The sequence below is a fragment of the Idiotropiscis lumnitzeri genome, chromosome 1 (genome assembly GCF_059441095.1).
Source record: "Idiotropiscis lumnitzeri isolate Australia: NSW breed Sydney's pygmy pipehorse chromosome 1, RoL_Ilum_1.0, whole genome shotgun sequence".
Classification (NCBI taxonomy): Eukaryota; Metazoa; Chordata; class Actinopteri; order Syngnathiformes; family Syngnathidae; genus Idiotropiscis; species Idiotropiscis lumnitzeri.
In genome coordinates, this window is record NC_142391.1 from 5,142,112 (window position 1) to 5,159,195 (window position 17,084).

The 17,084-nt window shown below is 41.1% G+C and overlaps 1 protein-coding gene across 1 annotated transcript in view; it reads left to right on the forward strand.

Moving 5' to 3' along the window:
* The window catches only part of slc8a3 (solute carrier family 8 member 3), a 55,502-nt gene that overhangs the window by 32,668 nt on the left and 5,750 nt on the right, over positions 1–17,084 (forward strand). Inside the window, exon 3 of the mRNA XM_088312369.1 lies at positions 5,496–5,602. Within this exon, the coding sequence (XP_088168495.1) occupies positions 5,496–5,602 (107 nt within the window). The remainder of the gene's footprint in view (positions 1–5,495; positions 5,603–17,084) is intronic.

A 17,084-nucleotide genomic window follows, 5' to 3' on the forward strand; every position in this document is an offset into this window, starting at 1 on the left:
ATTCCCAAAGGAAAACTTTCAAATAGACTTTAGATACAAAAGTTTAGAAGAAAAAAAAGGAGCATGAAATGATACCATTCGGAAAAAAAAAAAAACATCCCAAACCTACGAGCGGTTAAAACTCGACACTTTGAGCATTCACTCCAAAATAGAATAAAATGCAGTTTTTTTTTTTCTTCAGGAACCAGCTAGCTTGTTCAGAACTTTACAGAATACTTTTTCCTCCTGCTTGGACTCGGAACACTTTGTGCAAGCAGGCACACGACATCAATAATCAAATGTCTGCCGACACAATGGGAAGGCCCGAGAGAGACTCGTCAGGGAATACCACATTCCCTCGCGCGGCGGGCAAAAAGAAAAAAAAAAAACATGCTGACTGTAGCGTAGCTAAAGGAGAAGTCAACGAAAGGAGGCAAGAGGGAAGGACTTTAGTTTTTTTATATTGAAAAAACCCCCCAAAAAAACCCATCTTCCTCCTCCAAGGACGCGATGCAATAAAAGCGAGACAGGAAGTCATGGCGGAACAACCTTCGTCTCGCAAAGCTGTCACTCAAGTTAAATGACGCTCGGAATTATTTAAATGTTAGTTTGTTTAAATATGTGTCATCATTGTTAGTAGTCAATCAATAATTGAGCTTAAATTCTTTTTTGTAAGAGTATTATCTCTGCACGGGCACGACCAGTACCCCTTTGAGAGCCCGTGATGAATGTCTTGTCACTTGGAGTGATTCCAAGTCACTCGCTGTTTAGGCGTGAGGCATATTTTATTCAGAAACTCCAAAGGACAGCTCGTGTAACGTCATCGTTTTTATTTCCGGCTCGTTTGCAGGAAAGTTGCGTTGCTGATGACAGCTCAACTCAACTCAAACGCGCTTTCGGTATGAAACTTAGCGAAATAAATACAGAGAACATTGTGCAAGGTTGTTTTAGCACATCATTTTCACCTAATTTTGTCGTAATAAAATCTGTATAATAATGCTGAATAGATTTATCAGGTCTGGGGAGTGGGAACATGTTTTAATTTTTCACTTTTCAAAACTTTAGCTTCATGTTTTAATTAAGCCACTCTTAATTCGAAAAGAAAACTGGACTGTTACCAACGTGAGCCACTAATGAACCCCTTGGGACAGAAAAATTCCCTCCACCATTCGTGTTTTACACAACTTTTAACTGTATATATCTTTTTTAACTTCAAATAACCTTGTGAATTACAGCATCAACAAACTAAAATATGCAACATTTAAATGAATGTTTTGATAATGCAGCCATCTAATTGAACTAACGAAATTAGTCAAATAATCAGTATCGGTATCGGCGATACCGACACTGTATTTACTATGTATCGGATCGATACTCAGAGGAAAACCGACAAAGTTATAAATTCATTCAGATTTAACCATTTGATGACGAGCCATAATCATTTTTTTTAAGTATCCATAATACTGGTCCTGTATCTACTTGCTCTCGGATTGATATCATATCTTGCAGTATCGCTCCCCAATGCAGTTTTGACACATTATGACGAGCCCGCGATTGGGGAAAGTCCAATAAAGACGAGTAACAAGTCGCGGAAGCCTCGCGGGAAATCAGCGCCTTAATGAAGCAGGCTTGCCTAATTGTCACCAAGTGCAGCGATTACAGCCTTCCATTTGCCTTACTGATGATTGTTGCTTTTGGCAGCAAACACGTCACAGTGACGCCCACGTCCGAATATTGACTACAAACTCGCCGAACTGAGGTTGTACTATTGAAATTTTCCTGGATAACCTTATCGTGTGTTCCGTTTTTTTTTTATACCACTGTTAGCTTAGCATAGCTTAGTTTAGCTAGCATCATGCGACTCCATTCTGATTTTCTTTTTCTTTTTTTTTTTTCGTCTGTAACTAATTGATGTTCACACTGTGGAACCATTCGATATGATTTGAAATTCTACCAAAAACAATCAGGGTAAACCATACCTCTTAAATCGTGTCCGAATTTGACGTTAGCGTAATCCAGTTTAGCTAGCATTAAACGCGCTAACTCCTTTTGCACTCCTTTGGTTTTAGTTTATTGATGTTAATACCTCGGCACCATTCAATAGCGTTTGGAATTCGACCCGAATTTCAGAGATTAAATATGCAGAAAACGTCCCGAAAAAACGTTGCAATTTGTCGACTGAGAATCATGCTAAAAATTGTACAGCAGAACAATACAATCATAGTGGGAAGCCTACCAAAAAAAACAAAAACATTCCTACCTCAAAAGATTCCAAACTTTGAAAACTTTCAGAAGTGTCTCCATTGTCATGAGACAGTTTATCGAGCATCAAAGGATTAACCCTGCCACTTTGGATTTTTCGTCAGCTTTTAGACGAGTCGGCTTCAACGAGGGGCGGCGAGCGGGTGGATTTGCACAGAATGTTACGTGAAGTAAGCGAGTGAGACTCCGGCGTCAACTTTGAAAGTTTGATAACGAGGAAGCAAAAAAAAAAAAACGGCTGGAGTGCCGCATCAATATTACATCAATCAAACAGTACGGCTGAGGCGGACACGCCATCGTGGAGACAAAGTTCTCACTTGGCAGCCTTGCGAACTCGCCGGCCGAGCAGAAGCGGATGCAAAAGTTATGACGGCGATGCGCTTTTTACGGGAGAGAAGGCAGATGAGGTTTTTGCATAATGCATGACGGGACCGCCTGAGGCCCATTTTGGAACATCAACACACTCCCAAAAAAAACAACAAAAAAAAACAAATAAGAGTTTTGGAAGTTAGTGATACGATACAATTCAACTTTATTTATATAGCGCATTTCATAACAAGGCGCTTTCCATATGCCGTCATATAAATTAGCAGCAAATTAACAAACGTATGACGTAGATGCCAGAAGAACATCGACAGTATCATGTTGAGTCAAAAACTAAGGAATCGAAACGTGTCTTCAAACGGGGCTTTAAAAGTGGACAGAGAGGAACATTTCATGGAAAGTCATTGCACAGAGATGGACCGGCAACCGAAAAGAAAACAGGTGTGCGATACTGCATGATTTGGTATCATTCTGATATTGAGTGAATATAAATGCAATATTGTTGAAACGGAATAACTATGGTGGATTCATCATGAAATTGCGAAATGCAAAGTATTTTTGTAAGTTGTGCTTTGGATAGTGATCCGAAAACCAAGTAATTTTAGAGACAGTATCGTTGAAATTGATTTTTTTTCCACTACAACCTAAATGCTGCGCTTGTATCGTGATACCGGTATGGATACTGTATTTATCAATAACTGATGTATCATCTAATCCAGGGGTGGGCAAACTTTTTGATTGGCGGGCCACAATGGGTTCTAAAATTTGACTGTGTGTGAAATACCGGGACCAGGAGCAGATGGATGGAGTGTTTTGGTCACCTCACCTCATCGGAGAAAAAAATATATATTTAATTTTAAATGAAAGTGAACAAAAGCATTAGAACAATATATATGTCTTTGAAAACCCACAGTATATAGAAAATAAAACATTAACAAGGTTTATTCATTTAATTTTTTTCAAGTTCAGCGGGACGGATTAAAACGTTTAATGGGCCGCATGTGGCCCCCGGGCCGTAGTTTGCCTATCACTACATTTAATGACATTCCTTTGGGTAAAGACGTAATACCAAACATATGCATAAAATAAGCTCAGTATCGTCGATACCTATTCCAGTATCGTCTTTACTGGTATTGGCTGTCCAAAGTCACACTTCACGCTTTTTCAAACTGCCCGTTGTGAATTTCTGCTTTCTGAACTCAACTTCAGTTATCGAGCATTTAAAACAAAAACACACAAATGTAATTAAGTGCAGAACATGAGATTGAATATAAAGCATACACATTATTATGAATAAATATTATTTTCTATTTGTATATGAGAAGTGTAATATATGAAATATATATCATCTTGCCCTAGTTGGCTTTTTAAATCTGTTTTCTATCGCCATATCCCAATGTGAAATCCACTATATCAATAAAGTTGTATTTTATTGCATTCTACTGTCCTATTGGTATCATTGGGAAAGTATCGTGATACTGTTGTATCATGAATTAAACTGAAAAAGATGAGAAACCTCAGTGCGGAGTTTACTTCTAGTGTAACACACGCACGCACGCACGCCCGTCGGCGGCTTCCTTTGGGGAGGGCAGAAGTGTGAACCCTCTTAAGTGTGTGTGCGGGGTGCATGTGCCATTCCCCAACTGCACTTGCCACACTCGTGCTGAACTCCAGAGTGCGATGCGTGGCAACGGCGTCGATAAATCACTGTGACTAATTCTGACACTCTAGTGCCTTTCACTTAGCAGCAGCGTGCGCTGTCATAACTATTTGCCTCACAGAAAATGCACACCCAAAAAAAAAAAAAAGACTTTCTTTTATGAAACTTCCCGAGAGAGATTGTTCCTTGGAATCCGAATTATGGCTGACTGACTTGTGTTTACACCACTCTGCGGATTATTTTGTCAATTAATCGATGAATTGGATTATAAAAAAAAAAACATGTATTTTTTAATTTCGATCCCTTTGTTTAAAAACGGGACATTATTTCATTTTGACATTATAGAAATTGCACAAACATAAATTAAATTTCGATTCAATTACTTGTGTCGTAAATCGGCAAATGTTGATAATTTTTTCCCGAAGTTAAGCATATATTTGATTTGATTCAACATAATAATCAGTGTACTTTTATTTACTACGGACAATTTTAAATGAACGCATTTATCGAAACAATCGATTATTTAAGAAAAAAAAATCTGTAAATTTGATCATCGATGAGTTGTCGATTAATCGTTATCTCTAGTTTATTGTATTACAGATCAAAATATTGTTTGTTTTTGTTCAAAAAAATCCACAGTAATATATATGTATATATATATATATATATATATATATATATATAAAACTAAATAATCACATATTAAATATATATTTTATCAATATTTTATATTGATGGGGAAAAAAATCACAAATTATTTTTCGAAATCGCTTCGCCCTAGTGCTCTAAAAACCTTACTCGCAGGTTCGTGTCATTGGTCACTTTAATACGTTTTTGTTTTAATCACTGGTTGCTATCATACACTTACAAAAAAATTGGAGTTACTGCTCAGTCTAATTTGCTGCTCTAATACACTTACTAAAAATATTATCGATCGAATACAGTTCGATTGCAATCATTCTTTGGCCGAATCCACTCGTTGATCAATGTAATGCAATTACGAAGAGATTTCAGTTATTTGTCATTGAACCATTGGTTGGTTTAATACGAGGAGGTCCCGATCACTCGTCAGTCTCAAACATTTTGTTTTGGCGTTGTTGGTTGGTCTCATACATTTGTTTCTAATTGGCTGTCGGTTTGCATTCTTAGCCACCCCTCACCTGCTCAGCCTGATTAATCCCACTTGCCGTGTCCTTCCATGCCATATTAACCTCATCTTCTACTTCTCCTCCTCCTCTTCTTCTTCTCCTCTTCCTCATGGCCCTCGCAGCAAAGTCATTCACGTGAAAATCATCGACGACGAGGAGTACGAGAAGAACAAGAACTTCTTCCTTGAGCTGGCCGAGCCTCGCATGGTGGACATGAGTCTCCAGAAAGGTGCGCTGCTCTCACGCTTGCTTTCTGGCTCTCACCGTTCCTCTGCTATTATTTTATTTATTTATTTATTTTTTTTTTTATGGGGGCATTTGCTCCTCTTTTTACTCATGAGCCTCATATCAACCTATTTGTCTCAATAACAATCCATTTCTTTTGTCATTTTAACTCCAAAAGGAACATCTTCGCCTGTATTTTGTTGGGTAAAATGATGCTAATGCTAATGGTTTTCCAAGAAATTCTTTTGAGCAGTGGTGGGCGGTCAAGGCCTTTAAGGCCTTCTCTGCTGGCCTAACATAATCACGAAATCATGGTCATATTCTTCACATTGATGTCATATTATATCCTAGTGTTGAATTTGTCGATAAGAGTTTTTATCCAATCAGAATTCAGCTAGCTTGTGTTGCTCGGCAGATTTAACAATACCAGGAAGCATGCTCTATTCGTTCGAGGCCTTTCAGATACAAACGTGCGGGCGTCTGTTCTGTGTGAGTGAAGGAGCTCTTACAGTTGATAGACGGTTGCGATAGCCAATCAGATCACACGTTAGTGACTGAGCCGTCTCGCTGGCCTTGCGTTGAAGGTGATGAACACGTCTTGTGATTGGATACTCACTTGTGAAGGGTCAGTGCGATGTGGAATCAACAAACCAGAAAGTCGTTCCTGTAAGTTTAAGTTGTTGTATTTTCTTACATTTGCTAATGCTAATGCTAATGCTAATGCTAAAACTGCTAACTATGTTATGATTTGTATTTGTTATTTTTGGTTTAGTATTGAGTTTCATGTTTTGGCCTTGTGTTCCTGTGTCTTGTCTCGTCTTGTCTATTGTGTCCACCTGTGTTCGTTTACCCAAGCCCTTGTGTTAACCAATCCGGTCCTTCCAACCCTGCAGGTCTTGTCCAGGTGCTCCTCGTTGTCTCGTCAATTTGTGTGTATTTAGTTCCCTGGTTGCTTTCAGTTCTTGTTGGTCCATTGTCGCTTGTCCCTGTCGCTTGTCCCTGTCGTTGGTTTCCTGTCGTTGTCCAGCTTTTCCAAGTTCCTCGTTTGCCTTTTGTTTTCTGTTTATTAAATGCCCTTTAAGTTACCCCTGCCTGGCTTCCCTGCGTTTGGGTCCTCACCAACCTCAACCCGGACCGTGATAAACTACCTTTCGTCGACAAATGAGGTTTTGCCAGAAGTTGGCTTTAGAACAAGTTTGTTTGGGCTACAACGTGACCTTTAGACGGTTTTGTTCACCAAACGGTTAGCGCCCATGCTAGCCTCAAGTGTTGTTATTAGCATTCATCCCCGTGACCCATAATCCTTTGCAAAAATGACTTCCTGTCACTGAATTTTATCACGTAGTTTTAGTTCAATTCAATGACTACCCGTGAATGTATTTTGACTGATAATCTGGTTAAAATGCAAATGCCGGTAAATCCAAATGTTTTCGTCATCAACTCTGCGCTCCTTTGCTTGCTAATGTCTGCTGAAAACAAAACGCCAACCCAATAAAGTCCATTGGGCCTTTTTCACGAGGCTGCCGTTATCTAATGCCATGTTGTTATCTAACCACGCTGGAGGCCAGGTGGCCAAGCTGGTGTGGAGGGAGCTCAGAGTAACACTTCAGTGTTGGCTAAAAAAAAAACAAAAAAAAAACATGGACATTGCGGATGTTTACATTATAGGCTGTGGCAGTGCTGTCTGAACAGTGCACGGTGAGCCAGGACACGGTTTCTTTTTAGATGCATAGTCATGCTAGCCTTTGAAAAAAGAAGAATGCCTCCTTCGACTAATCAACTTCGTTAAGACTAATAAACACCTCCCTCAAGCAATCATCAGGTTAAGAAAAATAAACACCTATTCCAGGCGATCATCAACCATGTACAAATGAAAGCAAACCGTATTTTCCGGACTATAAGGCGCACCTGTATATAAGCCACAGCGACTATTTATGGGGGAAAAAATATGTATAAATATATATAAATAAATATATAAATTAATTAATTGATTTAAAAAAAAATTATAAAAAATAAAGGTACATAAACACATTCTTAAAACGCTTCCTTTTAACACGGCAACAACTTTGCTAATTAAAACAGAACAGACCCAAGAGAAAAAAAAAGATTTATTTAGCTTATTTTCTGAACTATAGAGCGCACCTAGAGGTGAAAGACAAATCCACAGAAAAGCGGCACCGTTTTTCAACAGCATGGTTCAAAGTCGAGGAAAAAAAGCAGGGGCTTTTAGTCCGGAAAATACGGTAATTATACATAAAAGACAAATAAACACCTCCCTCAAGTAATCAACGAAAGACAAACTTTTCAAGCAATCAATTAAGTCATTCAATCCAAAAGACATACATATACGTTTTCAAAAATGTAGTCCCTGCCTCCCGAAGACGTATTTATACGTCTTTTTTTTTTGCGTCCTAGCTCCGTGTTTTTATAGCATTAGAACACATTATTCTGTTGGCCTCGTGAAATCAGTCAAAATCCATAAAAACGCTGGAATTGAGGGGTTTCCTCTAGTGAAAAAAATATTCATCAACATAAGTCAAAAATCAACTTAGGACGAACGCCGCCCTCAAATGACAAATGAACGCCTCCCCGAAATAAGCATCAACTTTAGACAAATAATGTCCCAAATCTCTCCAAAAATCATCAACTGAAGACAAAAACCTTAACTTAACATCACCTTAAGAAAAATAAGCCCCTCCCTCACGCGACCATCAGCTCACAAAGTCCGCTTGTCGGCGCCATCGACGAGCCGCAGCGTTAAATAGAAACTCTTAAATAAATGGTAGATGCCGAAAACGGCAGGAGGAGGAGAAAGAAGCGCTGGTGGCTCCCGCAGCATACGAGAGAAGGCAAACAAAACAAAGACTTCTCATTTAATATTCATCCATTACGCTCGCCGCACTCGGCCTTTAATAAGGCGCCCAAACAAAGCCAATCACCTCTTCTGAGCTACAATATCCATATGAACGCGGGGGGAGATTAGCATAAAGCGCACGTTCAGAAAAAGATGAGCGCACTGAACGCTTTTCATGGTCGGAGATTAAAAGCACCCATTAGCGTCACAATGACACGTGCGCACGAACGCTCAGGTGGCTCGTCTGCGTGCGTCAGAAAGCTCCCGGTAGAGGCGAGGCCTTTACTTGAGCCTGACGGGTTATTGACATGCGCCTCACTTAGCCGCCGCCCGTCAGATGGCATCTTCATCACTCGCTGACGTCGGAGCAGTCTTGCTTTTTGTCTGCAACACACCTGACTCGCTGTCAGCTCGAGTCGACGGCACAAAACCGGCACACTCAAATGAAACTGTGTTTTTGTAAAAAAATAAATAAATAAATAATGATGTCTCGAAGGATTATTTGAGCGAGGCCTTTTATTGTCTTTGAATTTGCGTTGAGTTGATTTTTGTTTTTGTTCAAAAATATTTTATTTGTCTTCAGATTTTTGACAGAGGCATTTATTCGTTTAGTTTTGCGAGAGGCGTTTTATTGTCTTGAGTTGAATTTTTATTTATTAAAATTCCACTTGTGTGAATTTGGGGAACATGCTTTTTTTCCGCCGTACTCCAATAAAGTGTAATTCCACATCCACTCCAGTAGTTGGCAGTGGCGCTCTCCTTGTCCATTGTGTGCTGCGAGTAGTAACTCTACGGTGTAGGTTTGTTTTGCAACAAAAATATGCTTGGGGCGGAGTGTGGGTAGTGGGGTGGGGGCGTTTTCTTCTTGCTTTGGCGTCACAGAAAATAATTGAGAAGCACTATATTAGGCAGTGGCGGGCTGTCAAGGCCTTCTCTGTTGGCCTAAAATGATCCCAAAAAAATTGATCATATTCTTTACATTGATGTCATATTAGATCCTAGTGTTGTATTTGTAAGTGAGAGTTTTTATCCAATCAGAATTCAGCAAGCTTGTGTTGCCAGGCAGATTTCACAATACCAGTAGCACGCACTATTCTTTCCGAGGCCGTCAGATACAATCGTGCGGGCGTCTGTTCTCTGTGAGCAAGGGAGCTTTTACAGTTGATAGAAAGTTGTGATAGCCAATCAGATCACGAGTTGATGACAGCGACGCCTTCTCGCAGGCCTCACGCTGAAGGTGATGAACACGTTTTGTGATTGGATACTCACTTGTGAGGGGGCGGCGCTATGCGGAATCAACACACCTGGTAGTCGTAACTGGCGACCGTTCGAAAATCTAAAATATATTCTTGATTTTTTTTTAACCGCAATGGCCGAAGGAGGGAATTTAATTGCAGATACACTTGCAATGCCATTTTCAAGACGGACCTTTCAAGAGAAGCTAGGTCGTCCAACACTCACTCAATACTGCCCAAGTGTCTTTCTGTAGATTATTTCTCCAGCCGTGGTGTCATAAATGATGGAAATAAGAGGAGGATATAATCAAGTCGGACTAAGTAGGACTGAAGGCCTACGTATGAAATGCACGGCCCGCCACTGGTATTAGGTGATCGTCATTTGCGGGAGTTGTTTATTTTTCTTAAATTGCTGCACTCTTTCATACTTGAAGAACCTCAAAGCTCTGACTTTAAGTGACACCATTCCAAGAAGGTCGTTTCCAAGGACTTTCCGTGGCCGTCGTCAGTATTTCCGTATGAAATATGGATTCAATATTTGAGCAGCATCCCTCCGAGGTTTGCTTTTCCCACTCGAGCTTTCACGTGAGCCAACCGGCTGTCAGCCCTCCCGATTCATCACTGTGTGAATCCCTCGGCCGGACAGAACCTTGAGCTCATTACGTCGCTTTTTGCCAGGCGGGGGGTCACGAGCCGCATAAATTCGGATGTTGCAAGCAGCAGGAGGAGGAAGAAGAGAAAAAAGTAGCCGCCCTTTGTGCTGCCTTAAAAGTAAAGCGAACCGTTCCCAACCCAACTTGACCTGTCGTGAAAAAGTTGAGCTTTTTGCAGTGGAAATATACAGTTAGTGATGTTTTTTTCCTTTCTTATCTGGAGCTACAAATGCCGGATTCAACTCGGCTGGGAATTTGAAGACCAAAAAAGAAGACTTTAATGCATAGAAACTCTCGGCACATGTAGATAATGATGTCGAGGACAAAGCAATATGCAAGGCAGGACGTAAAGTCCAGGATATGAGTCTGTTTGCATCAGGTCTGTTTGGATCTGGACTGTTTGGATCAGGTCTGTTTGGATCTGGACTGTTTGGATCAGGTTTGTGCAGTGGTGGACTGTCAAGGCTGGCCAAACATCATGAAGAAATCATGATCATATTCTTCACATTGATGTCATATTATATCCTAGTGTCGAATTTTTAGGTGAGAGTTTTTAATCCAATCAGATTTCAGCTAGCTCGTGTTGCCAGGCAGATTTCATGATACCGGTAGCACGCACTATTCGTCCGAGGCCTTCAGATACAATCGTGCGGGCATCTTCAGTCAAAGACAATGGACTTTCAGATTTGATAGACAGTTGCGATAGCCAATCAGATCACGAGTTGGTTACAGTGAGGTGATGAACGCGTCTTGTGATTGGATCTTCACTTGTGAGGGGGCAGCGCGATGCGGAATCAACAAAACAGAAAGTCGTAACTGGCGACCGTTCGAAAATCGAAAATATATTCTTGCTTTTTTAAATCACGATGGCCGAAGGAGGGAAAAGTGTGGATTTAATTGCAGATGCACTTGGGCAGCCATTTTCAAGACGGACCTTTCAAGAGAAGCTCGGTTGTCCAACACTCGCTCAGTACTGTGTTAGTGTCTTTCTTAGTGTCATAAATGATGGTAGTATGAGGGAGATTTAATCTAGTCGGACTTCACTGAAGGCCCAGGTGTGAAATGCACGGCCCGCCACTGGGTTTGAGTGCATCTGCTCTGTTCGGAACAGAACTCATAAGATTAGGCGTTTTTGAATCAGGATGTCTGGATCAGGACAATTTGGATCAGTTCTGTGTCTCTCAGTTCTCTTCAGATCAGGTTGGATGAGGCCTTTGTACATCAGGACTGTCTTAATTACGACTGCCTGGATTAGGATTTTTTAGATCATGTGCGTGAGTCCAGTCTGTTCCGAGTTCTGAAGTGTTCAATGGATACCCTTGGGAAATCCCAATGAGCGCTATTGAATCATTTAGCCGTCTAATTGGTGCAAGATAACGACTCATTTCTTTATCAGTGGACCCTGCAGCCGTTCCAGATGGGAAGGGGACCGGGTGGGGTTAGCTGGCTCCCAGTGGACCTTTGAGTAGTTCAGAGTCTTAGCAGAAACCCCGCAGGAGCTTGGAGCTGTGGCAGTCAAATGACAAAGTTTACAACGTTTATGAGCTTATATCATAAAACCTCGTTTTTTTTTTTTTTAGTACATTCTTGGGAGTGGTAGGTCCATTTGAGCAGATATCTTTTTCTGGTTTAAAAAAAATATCAATAAAACCTCAACCTTCTTTCTCAAGTCTGGCTTCAATCCCTGGGTACAGCCAGGGCTCCTTGAATACAGATGACACGATTATGATTGAAGTCTTAGGAGGATGGCATTAATATGTCCAGAGATTCTGGGAAAGTATTGACTGCCGTGACATCCATTTAACACCCTTGCCCTTAATACAAGAAGGATTCAAGTGTTCATTAATTTTTTAATCACAAAAACCCGCACGAGGGCAGAGATCCTATAACTGTGGCGCAACCTCCTGAGACTACCTCCAAAACCGGATAGTTCTCGACTTGCTTTCCCATACAGTATTCATGGAGAATATTTCCACAAAGAATGTTAACATCCCGCGTTTTAAACGAGTCCCGTAATGTTGAAAGTCGCTTTTTATACCCTTCAGTCGGGTGTCAAATTTTGCCATTCCCAGAAACGACGCCACGATTTTAATGAAGTCAGCGGTGTGTACATGCTTGAGTAGTCCCGACGGCCGTTTGAATTAAATCTAGCCATCCATGATTCCAGAGTGATTCCCAAGTGATTCTTGCGCGGCGCCGCGCCACGCCAACCGGAGGGCCTTTGAGTCGTGACATTTGCGCCACGGCTGTTGGAGCGTGGCATCGCCGCCATCTTTGAGCACTAAAGCCCATCAGGATGACAACTCGGATTCAAGGGCGCCGTGTTCGGAATGAGGTGCCAGGACTGGAAGAACATCAAAATGACAACAAAAAATAATTAATGAAAGCTCCGAACACGGTACAAGCACGGAATGAGCGGTGAAGGTAGCCTTCGCGTCTGCGGATATTTATGTATCATATTTCTTTGACTCCATGTTTGTCACCCCTCTTTGTTACATTTGTATGTTCTGAGTTACTAAATAATAACAATTAAAAATAATGAGTACATTTACTGCTACTTTTGTGAGGATCATCCTTTTTTGTTTTCCTTTTGGTGTCCTCTGCGTGCCTGTCGAAAACGTCACGTCAATGCTGCGTTACTTTGGGAATCAGACTGGTTTAGGGTCGGAGGGAAAATAGGGAAATGTTTTATTAAGAAATATTTTACACTATATACAGACATTACATTCATATAATCTTGTAGCCTGAGTGAACCACTGCATTGTTGCAAGTTAGGCAGGAGAAACGTAAACGTTCCACTGCTGTGCGGCAGGCGGCTTCTCGGTGCATAGGCGGAAGTGACGTGAAAGCTGACGTGCCAACGTGGTGGTCATGCGGTTATTTTGTTATTTTTGTATTTAATTAATCAAAATATGCTAATAGAACAGCCAGGGGTAAAAACATACACAAAGGCAAAGAAATATATTTGAAAAATACGTGTTAAAGCGTGACGTCATTAGCAAGCGCGCAGCCGCCGAAGGACCCCGTCCACATCTCCCAACCCGTCCCTATCTAGTACCGACAGGGATTTTTTTTTTTTCAAGGCCGATACCGATTATTCGTAGTCATGGAGGCTGATAACTGTAATGGGTTAGTTGGTGCAATGTTATGTTTGCATGAAGTTATGTTGGCTTTAGCGTCCTGGAATGGTGAAATGTGTAATGTGCATCGGGTCGATTTCAAATGACGTCAGTGTTAAATGCCGAAGAATAACACGTACCCAATGTCGTCTTGTCCCACGTAAGGCTGTAAGTGACCATTCCTGATAAAATGCCTTATTTCTCCAAACTGCCGAAGGCTGATGTTGTTAAATCCATGTTAAAAACAAGTTGTTTCTGTCGTTAGCATTTGTTAGTATCGTATGCTAGCGGACTTTATTTGGCTAATTAGGCTAATTGTTTTAGCTTACCTAAGTTGTATTATCTGTCCTTATTCAGAATGTATGCTCAATAAGGTAATATTCACGCTCCGAACAACTTAAATACACACTTTGAGTTGTGATCATTTGTATTTTATTTCTTACATTTCAACATGTATGCTAGTGTAGCCAGAAAACAATGTTAGATAATTGATCCGCTGATTTGATTGATTAATATATCGTATTTTGTTCATTGCAGTTTTACAAAACAAATTTGCAACATATTAACAAATGCCTATCTTGCTGGACAGCACAGTCATCTAATGAGGACATAACTATAACCGATATTTCAAGCCGATATTCATTGGTTGAAAAAAGGGGAAATGGCATCAAAACTTTTTCAAATAAAAACTCCCAAACTTGACTTCGTCTACATAATAATAATAAAAATAAAAGTAAATAAAGTTGAAGCACATTTGTTAAGTCATTCACTGCCATTGACGGCTATAGAAGCCAAAAAGTACATTCATTTTACCTAGGCTGGCAGTGAATGAATTAAACAACTTTAGCAATTTACAACATGTTAAAGCTTTTTTTGATCTTAGAAAATTGAATTTTTTTAAAGTCTAACAAAAAGTGCATGGAGCTCCCAGGCTCAGCTGCACATGTTATAGTTCAATGCAAACATAATTTTAAAAGTTTACTAAGGCAAATGGTTTTCTATTTGTTGGAAGTTGTGGTAGACGGATATTTATTCAAATTTTGGCAGTCTGTTGTAGTCCCGTGTGACTCGCGGTGAAAAGCAAACAGGTAGCTTACTGCTGATTGGCTGGCACCCACTGCACAATGAACCAATCAGATGGTGCTGTGGGCGGGACAGTCTGCTTCTGCATGCAGGGCCACCGGCACAGGGGGGGGGGAGCATCTTTTAATTTATCAGCCTTGAAAGTTATTCCAAAAGCCGATGACGATTATCGGAAAAATGCAGAATATCAGCCCCGATAATCGGCCCGCCGATAATCCGTCTATCAATACTGAGGATTGGTTGATGTTTTATGTGAACGGCACCCAGCACAGGCTGTTGCAAACAAAGGCAACCTGGCGTACTGCCTTGGGACGTGGAATCGGATTCACACTCCCAAGTAGCTGTCTCTCATCGGTGACAGTGGTACGTCACCCCACTTTCCTCTGCCACCCCGGCTGAAGAGTCGCTGCGAGTTGTCGTCTAGTAACTGTTGCTATGGCGACGGCAGCAGTCAGTCAGTGAGGTGCTGAGGTGTAATACATTCAAATGGAAGCAGACAGGAATGGAAAAGAGGAAGTTGCCGAGTGATGTTCCGCCCGTTTCTTCTGGTACCACCCAGCAGGGAGGGCCGAGGTGGCGGTAGGGGGCCGACCAACCTTTCCATACTGGATCTCATTATGTGACTGTCACTGGTGACCTTCTCAAAGCTTCCTGAAATGCAAAGCAGCTGCGTGATTCTGCCGTCTTTGTGCACACAAAATGGTGGCCATGTTACTTATCGCCTTCATGCAACACATGTTGCTATGAGCACGCACGCCAACGCTAACGTTAGCCTCGCGCAAGGCTAGTTTTGTCTGGCGGAAAGAAGAAGGAGAAATGTGCTCGGTCCTGACAGCCAGGGGCGTCTTCATCATTTCAGAAGTCGTTTAGGAGTAAGCAACCTTTAGGAATAAATGATTATCCTCTCACGTTCAACTGCTCAACATTGTGGGCGAAGAAGTAAACAACCACAATGGTGGTTGAGGTAAAAAACAAAAAAAAACAATCACTGTGAAGCGCTAAGTCATCAGATAATTAAATGTCAAATGGCAACACTGGACACAAAATCAGTGAAGTATGAGTGAGCGCATCGAGTCAAATCGAAACGAATCAAATCGTTCCACTTTAAAATGTACCGTCGAATCGCACCTCCATGTATCGAGATTCGCATCGAATCATCTTTTACTGTATGTCACTATTGCTATATTTGTAGATTCATTTTTTTTTTTTTTTTTATCGATTAGTCCATCGACTAATTGAATAATCGGATACATTTATTTTGCATCAAAGGGTATGATAAAACCCTTTTTTCCTGATTACTGTTTATTATCCAATTATTGTAACTTAATTTGGACAATTTTAAGTTAAGCAATGGTTCTAAACGATGACTCGATTATTAAAGTGGTTGTCGATTAGTTATTGATTAATCAATTAATTTTGACATTTCTAGGTGTGCACGTGTGTCTGTGTCTTCTTTTTTTCTTTTGAAATTGTCCAGCCGTCTGAGATTATTGATCATAGCGAGAGGAAAAAAAAAATGCTGTTGTACATTCCATCTCTTTCTTCTCCCTCTTCACTGCTTTTTTGCCTTCTCCCTCATCCACATGTCCTCCACTCTTTTGTTTTCTTTCCTCCTCATCGTCACTTCTCGTCCTCGGCAGCCATGCTGCTAATGGACGGTAAGTTCCCATCATGCATTTGTGTGTGCACGCATGGGCATGTGTCATTAAAATCAGCACCGCTCACGTCCGAAAAATCTGATTTTTTTTCCCCCCCAAAATAAACAGAACTGCCAGACAGTGCGGCGATTGCTACTAATTCTGTGTGTTTTTATTTTATTTATTTTTTTTTTTTGTGTGTGCAAAATCCAACTATATTGCTACAAGAGCGGGCGAAATGATGCTCTGGATGATCATGAATTTTAAACAAGACAACTATGCACGCTCTATAATTCTAATATATGTATGTGTGTGTGTTCGTGTGTGCACTTGAGTGTGCGTCGGTGCGTGTGGGTGTGTGTGTGTGTGTCTCTCTGTCTGTCTTTCTGTCTCTTGAGTGTGTACGTGTGTGTTGTAGTGAATATGTGTCTGTCTGTCAGTGTGTGCATGCATCTTTGCATGTGTGCATGTGCGCATCTTTGTGTACCTGTATGTGTCTATAAACGTGCGTGTGTGTGTGTGTGTGTTGTGGGAAAAGGCCACGTTTAAGTCAGAAACTCTGATTATTGTCGTAATAAACTAAAAATCGAAAGGGATACTGGATGATCATTGAATTTTAAACAAGACACGATGATGCACGCTGTGTAATTGATTTATACGTCTGCGTGTGTGCGTGTGCGACTGGTGTGCGCGTGTGAGCAGAGCAGCACTCGTCTGTGATCTTTAATGGCGCTGTAGTTAATATTTAATGCCGAGAGGCGTGTTGTCAGCAAAGAGCGGCATGATGACAAGGTGCCTGGCCAGGCGTGTTGGTCACACGTGGTGCATCTTGGGAAGTTGGAACCTCTCACACACAGGCGCCTTGCTCCCTTCTTGAGCCGCCTCCACGTGTACGCGTGCACGCT